The sequence below is a fragment of the Elgaria multicarinata genome, chromosome 8 (genome assembly GCF_023053635.1).
Source record: "Elgaria multicarinata webbii isolate HBS135686 ecotype San Diego chromosome 8, rElgMul1.1.pri, whole genome shotgun sequence".
Lineage (NCBI taxonomy): Eukaryota > Metazoa > Chordata > Lepidosauria > Squamata > Anguidae > Elgaria > Elgaria multicarinata.
The window spans coordinates 85,231,838-85,248,026 of NC_086178.1; the positions used below are offsets into that span (position 1 = coordinate 85,231,838).

The 16,189-nt window shown below is 39.7% G+C and overlaps 1 protein-coding gene across 1 annotated transcript in view; it reads right to left on the reverse strand.

The window, feature by feature from the left end:
• Nucleotides 1-16,189, reverse strand: part of LOC134403173 (lysosomal acid lipase/cholesteryl ester hydrolase-like) — a 90,465-nt gene that overhangs the window by 30,255 nt on the left and 44,021 nt on the right. The window contains exons 3-6 of the mRNA XM_063133281.1: nucleotides 13,064-13,181; nucleotides 1,531-1,729; nucleotides 1,031-1,140; nucleotides 294-430 (exon numbers count right to left, since the gene is read on the reverse strand). Of these exons, the coding sequence (XP_062989351.1) occupies nucleotides 294-430; nucleotides 1,031-1,140; nucleotides 1,531-1,729; nucleotides 13,064-13,181 (564 nt within the window). The remainder of the gene's footprint in view (nucleotides 1-293; nucleotides 431-1,030; nucleotides 1,141-1,530; nucleotides 1,730-13,063; nucleotides 13,182-16,189) is intronic.

The following is a 16,189-nucleotide window of genomic DNA, read 5'->3' on the forward strand; positions in this document are numbered from 1 at the left end:
AAGTCACCCAGTGGGTTTCCATGGCCGAGTGGGGACTAGAACCCAGTTCTCCCAACTCCCAGTCCAACACCTTAGCCACTACACCACATCGGCTCAGTATATACAAATATATAGGAATAGGTCCCATTGAGTTCAGTGGGACTTACATCAATTTGTTTCTAGTTATGTGTCTGATAGCAGTTTTTGGAGTTTGCGACACAATAAAAGTAGGATCAATGCTTAAATAAATATTGGTATTTGATTGGACTATGCATCATTCTATAGTAATATGAATAAAGTCCAGGAAGACTTACGCGTAATAACGATGGAGGAAGTAGTCCCAATTTTACCAAGGGGGTTGTAGCAAATGTTACAGTTGTTATGGGTGCCAACGCAAAAAACACTTTCACTCTTTCTGCCAGTTTTGGCCAAGAAGAGAAAGCTATGAAACCTGAGGAAATAAAAGATATGCCAAGTCATCAAGGAAATTTACCATTTTTTTCCCAGTGAGACATGATCCTCACAGCTTTTCCAGGTGATAAAGAGGTAATGGTATACTCCTGCTAAACCTCAGTGTCAATAGGATTCTATCACTCTCGTATAGTGGAATGGGAGGGTCGTAGGCTTGCTGAAAAGGGGAGAGCCTTATTGCACAGTAGGGATGGGATTGACAGAAATGCCACATGGACCAATGATCTGACTCCGTATAACTTCCCTATGTTCCTAAAATGAACACTTCAGAACAGTTTACAAAAGCCTGCACATATGGAGAGAGTGAGAAGGTGGCTTGTTCATCGCTGTTTCTGACTTGGCCATCAAGAAATACTTGCCAGGGACAGATGGGCTACCAGATTTCCACACTGCAGGCATTCACAATTGATCAGCATGGGAAGAGGGTGGCATGATGCACTGTGATGTAATGTATGTTTTTTTTCTCCAATGTCTTTGCTTCTTTTTAGACCTGAATTCTCCCAATGTGTTTTTGATGGAACATTTCCCAATCCCTTTGAGAAGCTCTTTTCCCATCCCAACCCTGCGTTTTGTAACGTACCAACTGTTGTGCCTTCAGAATAGCCTACATAAGATAATTGTTGCTGACCGGTTTTATCCAGAATGAAGTATATGACTGCTGGAATGTCATAGTATCCCATTTCATGAAAACTGGAGATAGAAACAAAATTATGGGGAAGGGTGAGTTAATGCTTTATCAGATTTAATGATGTGCAAATCAGATGTAAGGATTAGCACAAATTGAAGGGAAAATATGCATGGAAAACTAGAACTGGCTCATAATGACATAATTTGAGATCTTTTTACATGCATCTTTGGTTGAAAATGTTAGATCTTCTCCATTTATTGGGCTATTCAGACAGCAAACTAAGCCATGGTTAGTCCGCTAACCCTTTGTAAAGACCCAAGAGAAAACAAACATGGCAGCTGTAAACATTTCTAATTTCATTCTTAGTCACATAAATAGTCACATTCATAAATATGATGATAGAGAGAAGTATTAGTTTCACATCAACTGTTACTGTCCATGTGCTTTGTTACCTGAATTTCCAGAAGTCATTCTTTTTTGGGTCCAGTGTCTTATGTTTTGAAGACCACAAGTTCCCTCTGCTGTTCCCAAGCCAAACATCATATCCAGCATCTGCTAGTATGAAACCCAAACTGTTGTTGGGCTGGTTTGAAATCCATTGGGAAGCATCTCCAACCACACAATGTTGCAGAAGCACAGCAGGCCGGGGACCTGTAAAATACAAAGAGGTGCATTGCAATTCCTCATTCATGGTAGCTTATGGGTGCTTTAGTCACCATCAACTGCCAGTATGACTTCTGTGTTTTTTAACCACTTTCCCAGATTGTAGGGGGTGGTGGGGAGAAGGAAAGATGTGGTTATTTTTGGAATCATGATATAAAGTGCAACTCTCTACCAGAGTAGATCCATTATTCTGCTTCATACCAATACACCATAGCATCTCCTAGAGGTTATGTAGCAGAATCTACAGAAAGGCAGGAAAGGAAAACAAAACTGTTGTGTAGAGATCCAATCCTAATTCCATGAAGAATCCAGAAGCAGAAGTAGCAAGCTTAAGGCACATCTTAAAAAGGTCTTCGTAAAGGACGCCAGATTCCAATTCTCATTAACTGTCAATGGAACTTAGACAAATTAGTATTCTTTACTTGTACCAGTTCTGATAAAGACAGATAATATTTAATTAGTAAATCAGAATGTAAAAGAGCCTTTGCTGGGGTGATGGGGTGGTGTTTAGCTTGTTTTTTGCATTCCAAAGGGAGTAATATGTCACAAATGTATGTGTACAAAAACATTGTGATAGATCTGTGCCCAGAAAAGACTACTTTTGTGCATGTCTTTGTAGTTTACAAAAATGTTGAACCAGCAAACTCTGCTTACTCTCAATTATCCATATATTATACACACACGCACACACACGCACACACACACACACACACGCACACACACGCACACACACGCACTGGATTGGATCTAGACTTAGCACTATGTAGAAGATACCCACTGAAATCATGGGACATCAGTTAGTGGTGACTAACTTATGTCCTATTGATGCCAATGAAGGTACTCTAAGCATGACTAAATCTAGATTCATCTCATTGTCCCCAACGCTACTCTGGCATATTCTGCAACCTAAGTCCAGAACACATGATGTTGTCTCCCACTATATTAGGTGGCTGAGAGGGAAGCTGATGACCAGAGTAGTTCAACATATCAAAGACTTGGTTCAGATGACATGATAACCAACAGTTGGTTAAATAGTCAATGGTGGGTTAAATAGTCAATGGTTGGTTAATGTGTCATCTGTCTAGACCAGCGTTTCTCAACCGGGGGCCATATGCCCCCCTGGCCCCCCCCCCCGGATATTCCAAGGGGGCCGCAGGTGAAAATCTCGTAAATGGGGGGGCACAGCATGAGACTATTCATGCTAAGGCAATTCCACTATAATCTGAAAGGAAAAAACAAAGCAGAAATAGACAATATGGATGAAAAGGAGTCCCTAGAGGTGGTGACCTGCAAAGGGTGTGCAATGTTCGTATTTGTGCCTGAGCTCAACATGGCGTACACCTGCAACAAGTGCAAACTGATGGCACTTTTGGAAGAAAAAGTGAGAGGACTTGAGCGGCGAGTGTCCACCCTCCAAGGAATAAGAGAAGACGAGAAGTTCTTAGACCGAACGGTGGAACTGCAACAGCAATAAGAAGCACATGAGATTGATGAGCATCAGCCAGTTGAAGCAGTAGTGGAGTATGCTGAGGGGAGGAAAGCCAATGAAGAGGAAACTCTCTGGAAAAGAGTGACAGTTAGGAGCAGAAGAACTAGAAGGCATTCTGCACTGGTGGAACCATTAGAGTTAAGCAACCGCTTTCAGCTACTGGAGCATGAGACTGAAGGACAGTTTGCAGAGGAAGAAGTACAGGAGACACCATGCAACAGTGAACAAGAGACAGAAGGTAGGTCAACCAAGAAGAAGAGAAGAGTAGTCATTGTGGGAGACTCCCTGCTGCGTAGGATTGAAACCCAAGTATGTCGTGAAGACCCATGGACTTGCCAGGTGTGCTGTCTCCCTGGAGCACAGATTAGAGATGTGACTGAAGGGTTACCAAAGCTCATAAAGCCCACGGACACATACCCCTTTCTTCCCAACCATGTGGGAACAAATGATGTCACCAAGCAGAGCTACGAAGAAATCATTTCAGACTTTGAAGCTCTGGGAAGGAAACTGAAGAACTTTGGGGCCCAGGTAGTTTTCTCATCCATCCTCCCGGTTCTTGGAAAAGGATTAGAAAGGGAAAGAAAAATACTCCGGATGAACGACTGGCTACGAAGGTGGTGCTGACATGAGAGTTTTGGATTCTGGGACCACGGGCTACGCTACTTGGAACATGGACTGCTGGCAAGGGATGGGTTGCACCTCACAAGGGCTGGAAAGAATGTGTTCGGCCACAGCATGAAGAACTTGATCAGGAGGGCTTTAAACTGAATCTTATGGGAGACGGAGACGTAAACTTCGAGGCAACAATGGATGAAGGCCAATGCACCACAGTACAGAGAACAGCTCCAATAGTGCCCCAAAATAGTGTCTGCAACAATGTAGGAACAAAGCCAGACTATAAAACACATGGTCTTCGATGTCTATATACTAATGCCCAGAGCATGGGAAACAATCAGAATGAACTTGAACTCTTATTACATGAAGGCAAATACGACTTGATAGGTATAACTGAAACTTGGTGGGATGACTCCCATGACTGGAATATAGCAATTGAAGGATATAACTTGTTCAAAAAGAACAGAAGAAATAGAAAGGGAGGTGGAGTTGCACTATATGTTAAAAAACACCTATCCCTGCACAGAAATACAGGCGGATCAGACTGGGAGCCCCATTGAGAGCGTCTGGATTAAAATAAATGGGGCAAGGAATAAAAAGAACATGATAATCGGAGTCTACTACTGACCACCCAATCAAGGAGAGGATGAGGATGAAACTTTTGAGAAACAAATTGCCAGTGTTTCAAGGAAGTACGATGAAGTAGTGATGGGGGACTTCAATTACCCTGAAATCTGTTGGGAGACCAATACTGCCAAAAGCAGCCCTTCCAAGAAATTCCTGACATGTACGGGTGATAACTTTTTCCTACAGAAAGTGGAGGAAGGAACTAGAGGATCGGCAATCTTTGACTTGATATTGACCAATAGGGATGACCTAGTGGATAAAGTGGCAGTTACGGGAACTCTGGGGGAAAGTGACCACGTCATACTTGAATTCTTGATTATAAGGAGACAAAAGTTGAGTGTAGCCATACACGTACTCTGGATTTTAGGAAAGCTGATTTTAATAAACTCAGAACTATGATAAGTAAAGTCCCGTGGCAAGTGAGCCTAAGTGAAAAGGAGTGCAGGATGGGTGGGAGTATTTAAAAAAGGAAATTTTAAAGGCACAGTTACAAACAATTCCAACAAGGAGAAAAGATAGAAGACAACAGAGGAAACCAATGTGGCTCCACAAAAAGCTTAGAGATGACCTGAAAACAAAAAAAGGATACATATAGGAAGTGGAAGGAAGGCCAGGCTACAAAAGAAGATACAGACAAGTGGCACAGAAGTGCTGAAATGGCGTCAGGAAGGCTAAAGCAGTGAATGAGCTGAGATTAGCAAGGGATGCTAAAAGCAATAAAAAGGCTTTCTTCAGATACGTGAGTAGTAAAAGACAGAGGAAAGAAATGGTGGGGGGCGGAGCTTGGCGGCCATGGCGGCGGTGAGTTTCTTTTGAGGCTCTTATCGGCTTTGCCGGGAAAAGCAATTATCTCTTTTTTAATGGGCATAAATCTTTGAGCAGTTGATGGAGAAGGACTATGAATGCTGAAGGCATTGGGAAAGCTGAAAAAAATAAGGTGAGATAGAACGGAATGTTTGTATAAGCTCGGCGGCGAAAGTGAAACTGGACTGGACAAACTGCGCAGTTTGTTTTTGTTAGACGCTGACCTGATTTATAGCGATTCTCACCTTTCATCTTCTATCTTAAATGGAAAAGACTGAAATACTGGCTTTGTAAAGTGGAAGCAGTTTGCTGTTGATATCGTCGGGGCGAGAAGGGGGTGTGTGAAGGGGTGGAAGAAAACAGCGTTCGGTGAGGGGCGAAGTGAGACATTGACAGACTGTATGATTAGTTCTGATCCCCTCTAGTGAATGCTGTTGTGAATTGGATATATCACCCCCCCTTGGAAAGAAGGAAGAGTGTTTACACCTACAGAAGATAAGCTAGTAAAAGCAGCCAAGAAAGTGAGCTGGACTCTAAGATTTATGCCCTGCTCAGAAGAGTCCTATGTCTAACATTAAAAGAAGAATTAGAAAGTGGGAAAGGTTAAATACACAAAAAAAGAAACCATCCAATCATAATCTCTCCCACCTGGAAAATACAGTCCCTGAAGCAGAACAGGAAGATGAAGATACAGGCCCAGTTTTCTTAGACACAGCACCAAATAAAGAAAAAAACATGGCTGAAGGGGGAAAAGAAATTGGCAGTCAGCCACCCTCTTTAGTGGAAATTAAAGCGGCAATAGCCAAGAATAATATTGTTATTTTTAAAAAAATGGATCAGCAAATGGATGTTTTTAGACAACAAATGTGTGTTCTGGCTGATAAGACATCTGAAAATTCAAAAAAGATTAAAAATTTGGAGGCAAAAGCTGATTTGGACCAGAAGAAGCAAGAGGCTTTCGAAAAATCAACAGAGATTCAATTTAAAGATTATCAATTAAGACTGATTGCCTTGGAGGATCAATCTCGTAGATCGTCGATTCGTATAAAACAGCTGAAGCAGACACAAGGAGAAGATCTAAGAGAAATCATTCTGAATTGGTTCAAAGAGCTGATGCCTGACCTATCGATAGATGGATCGGATTTAGATCGAGTTCATCGTGTGGGGGGGCAAAACTACAAAGGGACTAGAGACATTTTGGTGAAATTTGGTAATTATTACAAAAAAGAGCAAGTAATGAAAGAATTGAGATCTATGACCCAGTTGCAGTACAAAGGCAAAGCAGTGCAAATTTATAATGATCTTTCTCAACACACACTAAATTGGAGACGCAGTATTAAACCAATAACTGAAACATTAATGAAGAACAAAATCCCTTATGCATGGGGTTACCCTGTTTTTCTGAGATTTACATATGGGAGGGGGGAACACAGAGTAACCTCACTGGATCAAGGTAAAGAGTTGCTGAAGAGGCTGGGTCTGTATGGGGAAGCAAGTGGGACTGGTGTGGGTGGGGGGGAATGAGGCTGGGACATCTGGGGAGTAATAGAATTGTTAATTATGTCTTGAGATAATTGCAAATAGAAATGCCAACATAGAAACTTGCCGGACAGGCGCAGCACTGCCTCCCCCCTCCCTTTAAAGTAGATGGCTGGAGTATTAGGCTCACGGGGATATGGGGGGGATTAGAGTGGGGGGTGGGGAGGGGGGAAGGTAGGAGGGAAGGGGTTGGGGTAGGAGGGTGGGGGTTTGTTGTATGGAGTTTGTGTTGTTATGTAAGTAAATTTGAGTTGCAGAGCACAAGGGATCGGAAGAGATTTCAAAAGGGTGAATATGGATAAAAAGATAAAAGTATCAACACTCAATGTTAAAGGTTTGGGGGCAGTCGTGAAAAGGAGGAGAATAGAACAAATGTTTAATAAAGAAGGATTGGATATTATAATGGTCCAAGAAACACACCAAGGCTTCGAGAATTCGAATATGATAAAATTAAAGTGGGTAGCTTATTATGAAAAGTCGTTAGGGACATCAAAAAAAAATGGAGTGGCCACTTTGATTTAAAAAAAAAGTGGGTTTATATTAGAAGAAACAAAAAAAGATGATAATGGCAGATATCTTATGTTAAAAGGTAAAATTGAAGGAAAGGTATATACGCTAATTAATGTGTATGCCCCAAATGAGAGACATAGAGAGTTTTTTATAAAGCTATTTAAAGAAATAGAAGAATTCAAGGAGGGGTATGTCATATTAGCTGGGGATTTTAATATGGTTATGGATAATAGATGGGACAGGTCAAATCCCACTAATGTTGAAAAGAGGAATAATATAACTATATTGAATAAATTAGTAAAAGAAAATGATTATTCAGATTCGTGGCGTTTACTCAACGGGATTAGGCCTGGATTCTCGTACTTTTCCCCAGTTCATCATACATACTCCAGGATAGATTATATATTTGTCTCAAAAGATTTTGTAACGAAGATTTGTAAAATGGAAATGGGGGTAATAAAAGTAACTGATCATGCCTTGTTAAGTTTAGAATTTACAGTTAAGAAGAATTATAAAGAGGCATATAGATGGAAGTTGAATACAAAAATATTGAAATATAATAAAGTGGTAGAGAAAATTCAGAAGGAATTGTCGGAGTCATGGGAAATTAACGAAAAGGGAGGAACAGCTGGGTCAGTCGTTTGGGACACCATGAAGGCTGTAGTAAGAGGAATCTGTATTAGAGAGATGTGTAGCTTAAAAAGACAACAACGTGCAGAGCAGGAAAAGTTAGAGATAGAAATTAGAAATTTGGAGGAAGAATATTGGCGAGGTAAAGATAAATATAAATTAGTAGAAATACAAGCTAAGAAGAAACAATTAGAAAATTTAAATATAGAGGAGGTTCAAAAGAATTTAATTTACATGAAAAGGGAATATTTTGAAAACAGTAATAAGAATTCTAGGTTGCTTGCCAGACTCACACAAAAAGAAAAAGGGAGGAATGGGATAGAAGCATTGAAGGATAATCGAGGGAATTATTGTCATATAATGAAAGATAAAATAAAAAATTTTCAGGAATTTTATCAGGAACTATATAAGGGTAAAGAACTCAACAAGAAAAGGTGGAGGAGTATATTGGAAGGTTTATAAAGAATGGAATAAAACCAGAATATAAAGAGTTAATGGAGAAAGTAATAACTCAAAGAGAAGTTGAAGATGTTATTGATAATTTAAAAGTTGGTAAATCACCGGGAGCAGATGGTTTAGGACCAGAATATTATAAGGTCTTCAAAGAATTTTTAGTTCCAAAATTATTGGAACTTTATAATAGGATATTATTAGGAGAGAAGATACCTGAATCATGGGAACATTCATTGATAATTCTGATCCCAAAACCAGATAAAGATTTGACTAGTCCCGATTCTTATAGACCTATCTCGTTAATAAATCAGGATGCTAAAATTTTCACATCTATTATGGCTAAACGATTAAATAAATTTATATCAGAATATATAGGAGAAGATCAATGTGGGTTTGTGGCAGGAAGGCAGATGCATAATCTAGTGGGAAGAGTTTTAAATGTAATAAATGTAATAAAAAAATCAAATATTAAGGCAGGAATTTTGGCACTGGATATTTTTAAAGCTTTTGATTGTGTGAGCTGGCAGGCATTAAAGATTATTGTAGATAAATTGGGATTTGGAAATAAATTTAAAAGCGTAATAGAACAGTTATATTCCCAAAATACAGCTGTAGTGGTGGTAAATGACGGACTCACTGAAAAGATACGACTAGCCAGAGGAACAAGACAAGGATGTCCGCTCTCGCCGGTCCTGTTTGTAATGGTTATGGAAGTTTTGGCGAAGGCACTAAGGGAGGATGAAGAATTAGAAGGAATTGGAGAGGTAAGGGAAATAAAGTTAAACATGTTTGCGGATGATACTTTATTGACCATTAAGAACCCAATAAGAAAATTAGAAAGAATTAAATATCAGTTGAGGGAATTTGAAGAAATTACAGGGTTAAAAATAAATTGGTCTAAATCAGAGATGATGTTGTTTAATTATACGAAGAAGGAGGAAAAGGATTGGGAACATAAGGGAATAGAAATGAAAGTTAAGGAGGAGATTAAATATTTGGGAATTAAAATTACAAAAAATTTAGAGAATCTTGAAAAGGAAAATTTAATGAGGTTAAAGAAAGCGGTATTAGAGAAATTGGAGAAATATAAAAGATTAAATTTATCTTGGTTCGGAAGAATAGCCTTAATAAAAATGAAGATATTAGCTAAAATTAATTTTATGTTTAGGATGTTACCAATAAAAATATCAGAAACTGAGATAAAAAGTTGGCAAAATATTATTAATAAATATTGTAACGGAGAAAAGAGAGCAAGAGTGAATAAAAATAATTGGTATCTAAGCCAAAAAAAGGGTGGATTGGGTCTCCCAAATATAAAATTATACTACGTAGCAAATAGATTAAGACATATTGTAGAAGCAATTATAGGAGTAGGAGATCTATACTGGATGGAAGAAAAAACTATAAGTAATGTAGAGATGAATTTGGACAATGTTTTTTTTTAAAGATGGAGGGAGAAAGTGGGTTGGAAGTATAGATAATCCACTCCTGAGGACTAAATGGGAAATTTGGAGTAAATTTAAAGGGAAGCTGCTTCCGAGCAACTCTCCCTTAGCACCGATAATAATGTTAAAGAATTTCCCAGAGGATCTGAAGGGTAGATTATGTAAAATATTAAAAGAGAAAAGTAAAATGAAATTAAAGGACTGGTTAAGAGATATAAAAACAAGAGAGGATATGGAAAAATTGTTAAAGGAGAAAAAATTATCTTGGTTAGAATATGGGCAATTAGAACAATGGATTAAAAAGTGGATTAAAGATAATAGAGTTTGTAGAAAGATGACGAAGTTTGAAGAGTTAATAGTAAATAAGGAAAAAGGGAAAGGAGGTAGTATAGTTTTAAAAGGGTTAATGAGTGAAATATATAAATTATTGTTAGAGAAGGAGTTTAGAGAGAACCCAGAGAAAATGGTATGGGAGTCAGATTTGAAGGTACAAATAGGGCGACAGAGCTGGGAGGGACTATGGAAACAAAGAGTGTTGAGAAGTTTATCAGTGAGAATAAAGGAGAATTATTTTAAAATTTTATGGAGGTGGTACCTAACCCTGATTAGATTGAATAAGATAAATGATCAGCATTCAGCAAATTGTTGGAGAGGTTACGTATTTACATATGTGGTGGCAATGCAAATATGTACAAAGATTATGGAAGATGGTGTTTTCAGAAATTGAAGAAACAGTGGGAATGAAAATAGAACAAACACCAAAGATTGCATTGCTGTCACTATTTGAAGATATAAAGTGTGGAAAAGGAACTATAGAGCTGATATCGAGTTTGCTGGTTGCAGCGCGATTGATGGCAGCTAGGAACTGGAAGATTCAAGGGGAATATTCTATTGAAGAATGGTACAAAGAAGTATGGGATATAGCCATTAATGATAAATTGACATGTAATATTAAGTGGAGAAAAGGCGTAACTAAAATAAATGAGTTTGAAGGAATCTGGAAACAGTTCCTAATATTTGTGTTTACTAAGGGAAGTGGGAAACTGCCAGCAGAGGAAACGATTAGATTTTGGACTCAGGAATGATCCCGAGGTGGGGGGTGCACTTTTATGTTAAGAATGATTATGTTATAGTATGATAATGTATAGGTAATAGTTATTCAACATATATGTACTCAACATTTATTCAATATGTATGTAGCAGTTGTTTAATGTTTTTCTTTTGTTATTATTATTACTATTGTAATGTTTTATGTATGTTTATATAGTGTAGAAAACAAATAAAAACTATATATAAAAAAAAGGAAAGAAATGGTGGTTCAACTGCTTAATGAGGATGGCAAATTGATAACAGATGACAAAGAAAAGGCTGACGTGCTCAATTCCTAAAAAAAAAGCCCTATGGAGAGAGACGGAAAGAACTGGGCATGTTTAGCCTGGAGAAGAGAAGATTGAGGGGAGACATGATAGCACTCTTCAAATACTTAAAAGGTTGTCACACAGAGGAGGGCCAGGATCTCTTCTCGATCCTCCCAGAGTGCAGGACACGGAATAATGGGCTCAAGTTAAAGGAAGCCAGATTCCAGCTGGACATCAGGAAAAACTTCCTGACTGTTAGAGCAGTACGACAATTGAATCAGTTACCTAGGGAGGTTGTGGACTCTCCCACACTAGATGCCTTCAAGTGGCAGCTGGACAACCATCTGTCAGGGATGCTTTAGGGTGGATTCCTGCATTGAGCAGGGGGTTGGACTCTATGGCCTTTTAGGCCCCTTCCAACTCTGCTATTCTATGATTCTATGACTAGGAGGCCACAGAGGTTTCAAAACTTGGTTTCCAATAACTAGCAGGGTGCTTGCATGAGACAAAAAATCACCTAGTTTTCCTCTTTGGCAGCAGTTAGTGATGAAAGATGTTGAAATAATTGTGTATGTGGATCATTTGATGCAGCTTTATAATGATATGGAAGTTCGTTTCCGTGATCTGTTGGACATGGATATTCCGGCCTGGGTAGTTGATCCATTTGATGCAGCTTTATAATGATATGGAAGTTCGTTTCCGTGATCTGCTGGACATGGATATTCCAGCCTGGGTAGTTGATCATTTGATGCAGCTTTATAATGATATGGAAGTTCGTTTCCGTGATCTGCTGGACATGGATATTCCGGCCTGGGTAGTTGATCCATTTGCTGTGAATGCTGCTGACATTGATGATTCTTTGACAGAAGCGCTCATAGAACTACAGAGCGACATAGCAGCCAAATTAACTTTCAGTCAAGAAAAACCCCATTTTTGGATAAAGAGTACAATATCTAAAAAGTCTCCACAGCTTTGGGATAAAGCAAAATTGTTTTTCATGGCATTTCCTACTTCGTATTTGGTAGAATCAGGTTTCAGTCATGTGAATTATTTACTCAGCCTAACGCGGAATCACCTTAACATAATGGACAGAGATGATCTTCGGTTATCCCTCACAGCAATAGAACCGGATATAAAAAAGCTTGTTGCTGGTCATCAAGCACAAGGGTCACATTGATCGAGAAATACTTAAAGTATACATTTTTATGTAATTGTTATTTGTATAAATTATAAAAATTATAAATAAAACATGTTCTATTTACAAATAAAACATTTAAATAGCTACCTTTCTACCGGTAGGACAGGGGGGGCACAGAAAGGAAACAAGGTCGGAAGGGGCCACAGTTGGAAAAAGTTGAGAAACACTGGCCTAGACTTTTTCACACCATGGTTGGTTATTAGTTTAGCTCCCACTTTAATGTGAATTTACCTAATTTTGTGCTTTCTATGTTCTAGAATGCAAAAAGAAATGATCCCATCAGCATTGCAATTCCTTGAACCACCTAATGCTAGCGTCGCAATACATGTTTGTATTCTACTCCAGTCCAGGAAGCCGGAGAAAAAGCAGACTTGTATTGTTGAAAAGAATTCCCTCAGTGGAGCAAAGGTCTAAACAGACTCCTGGACCAATTCAAAACTCTAACATGGCTGTCCTGGAGTTTGCTTTACCTCTCTTTTCCCCAGAGGGAAGCTTGGTTTCTCTTAAAGGGATAATAACATATATAAAGTAGAAGCAACAGGAAATCTTAAGGTAGACACTGAATAAGCAAAATATTATGGCAAACAAATTACATGAGTAAATTAAAGGGGGGAAATTGGTATTTGATTCACTTAGTTTTTCCCATGGCATTACCTTTGTTTCCATCATTATATCTCCCATGAGGTATTCTGTCAACTGTGAGTATATATCCATCTTCTGTCTCAACCTGATATTCCTCACTTGGGTAGCCATGATAATGGATAATCTCAGTCTGTAGGAGGAAAACACAGTAGGCTTATTTGAAGGAATCCTCTACCTAAATGAAGCATTTATTTGGAACAAGAAGTGACTTATTGTTAATAGAAGCCAAGAATAATGACAATTAAACATGAGTAGTACAAGTATGAGCATCCATCAAACTCCTAAGCCCCACCCCCTGACAGGTGCCCCTCCCCTTTTAGGGCGGAAGTCCCGCCTTAGACGGAAGTCCCGCCACCGGAAGTCCCTCCTCCGGAAAGAGTGGTCACCTGACATGGATCACATGACCCCAGCGGGGTCATGTGACCCCTCTAGGGTTGCGTCAGACCCCCCTCGACCAATAGGAAGGGGTTTTAGAGCCCTAACCCTTACGGGATTGGAGAAATCCCCCCTAGATTGATATCTCAATGTTGATTGGTCCAGAGGGGGTCATGTGACCCCTCTAGGGTTGCGGAAGGCTGGGCTCGACCAATAGGAAGGGGTTTTAGAGCCCTAACCCTTACGGGATTGGAGAAATCCCCCCTAGATTGATATCTCGATGCTGATTGGTCCAAAGGGGTCATGTGACCCCTCACGGAAAGCGGAAGGCCGGCCTCGACCAATAGGATGGGGTTTTAGAGGGTGCATGTGGTCCTGTAAGGCCAACCCCCTCGCTCTAGACGCGTATAGAAGGGAGCCCCCCATTTTGCCTGCCCAGACATGTTTTCCTGCATAGAGAAGATGGCGAATCCAACCCCAGCCAGCGGATCTTCAACAGTGCCTCCACAGACCCCCCTGAGGAATCAAAACAGAAAGATGAATAAGATGGCGAATCCAACCCCCGCCAATGGCTCTTCACCAGTTCCTCCACAGACACCCTTGAGGAATCAAAACAGAAAGATGAATAAGATGGCGAATCCAACCCCCGCCAATGGCTCTTCACCAGTTCCTCCACAGACACCCTTGAGGAATCAAAACAGAAAAATGAATAAAGCCTCACGAAAACGGTATATCAGCTCTAGTTCTGAAGATGATGTTTTCCTCCCATGTAAACGTCTAGACATGGAACAAACGGATCAGCCTGAGACACTCCAAATGTGGCACAGCGTCTTAGAAGTAATTTCTGCAGAGAACCTTGAGGTAATCAAAAATCAATCTATCCGTCTCTGTGCAATACTTACCTGTGGTATAAAGGCCCTCATACATGTTTTATTTATAGGCATCCGCTGTGAAAACACCCACCACAGAAAGTTCAGAGGTCCCCCCACTTGCGGCCTTGATAAATATGTCTTCAAATGGAAATGCTGAAATAGAGGTGTGTGATTAATTCTATAATTTTAGACTGAAAACTCTGATGTGTATCTTTAATATACTAACCACCATCTTATAATTATTTTTTCAGGATTTTAATCTTACAGCTGGTCAAACAGGACCCGTCCACATGTGTGAGATTCTCGGGCTGCAAGCTAGTGAAATAGCTTATACCTCTCCACGAAAGAGACGCAAAGCTATGGATATGCTAGTGCGATCTACAGTTTTTGCAATTTTGAGACATTGTTTAAACCAGTACCTGCATGAAACCTGCATGGGTTGTACTTTGAAGGCGCCTGGGCAATCCGCACACGAGTGTCTAGTCTGGCCCAAAAGTGTCATATCTAGAAAATTGCGAATTGTATGTGGGAAAATCAGTTTTAAAAGCATATTACATGTTGTCATTCTAATTGGTTACAGTTTAAACTGTCTTGTTCTCACACCAAGGCATGTTGATCAAATTTTGATATTAATTACAAAAATTGGGAGGTCACACAACGCCTTGAAAACATTAAATACACTCCTGAGACCAGTACATGAACCGTTTTTAAACCGTGTCGTACATGTTATTCAGAAAAGAAAATATCAATACTTCATGCAGTAGGTATAATAAAAGTGATTTATTTTTTTTAAAAAAAACATTAGTGTTTGCCTGTTTTGTAAAAAGAAAAAAGAAAAATCATAAGTTGATCCATGCAGGGGCATTGCGCTGCCTTTGCTTTTTAGCACTTCTGTGAGAAAGGATAGCTGTGTGAACTGTTGTTGTTGTAAGGCTCTTGGGGGATTTTAGCTCATCCAAAGCTTCTCTGTTAGCAGGGTTGCCCACTACCGAGGTTGGAACGTTCAGTTCAGCCAGTGCCCTCATAAAAACATCCCAGCCTTTAGGGGTGCGTTTGTTTGATAGGGCATGTGTTTGCATGACTCCCTTAACCAAATCCATCATATTTGAACCAGATATAACAGCTCCCTTGTACACAAAGGTACCTTTCTCATCCCATGAGGAAACAGCCTTGTTTTTCTTCATTTTGTTTAATAGGAGTCTTCCATGTTTTTTATATCTAGCTGGTAGGATGTCGAGTACTTCTTGGTAGACATGGTCAGAAACCCCGGGCGCATCATCCATGGGTGGTGTTGTATGATCTATGGTCTGTGTTGTCTGCGGCAGAAATAAGTTTAGGGTTTCTTTCTCAGCCTCCCTCTGTCTCACATGTGTTAGATATTTTTGCAGCAAAGAATCATACTGTTTGGCTTTTTCATATTCAGTTAAACCCTGTCTGTTAAGAATGTTCTGCATTTCAACATCCAGAGAGTTTATTGTTGCACTCCTAATGTCCTCTTCCTTAGGTTGGCTCTTTAGTTTTTCTAGCTGGTGGCTGGGGACCAAATACATCTTTTCAGCATACTCCATTAGCGACTGGTTAAAAGACCAGTGATCAGGGGGATTGCAAAACTTAGTAAGGGTCGAAGAAACCCACCAGATTGTTTCACCAGATACTTCTTCCTTCTCAGCGATATTTTCTTGTTACTCAACTTTTTAATAATGGCCCTCTTCTTTCTTAATACACGTACCTGCTGAGGCGATAGAGGTATGTTGCCTTTTAAAGTATTGAGGGCTATTTCCACGATGGCAGCGACCAGGTCATCAGAAGCCGAACATAAAATAGCTTTTCTCTGACGCGGAGAGGCCTTAATAAGATGTTTTAAGAGAAACAGATTTCTTTTTACACGGAC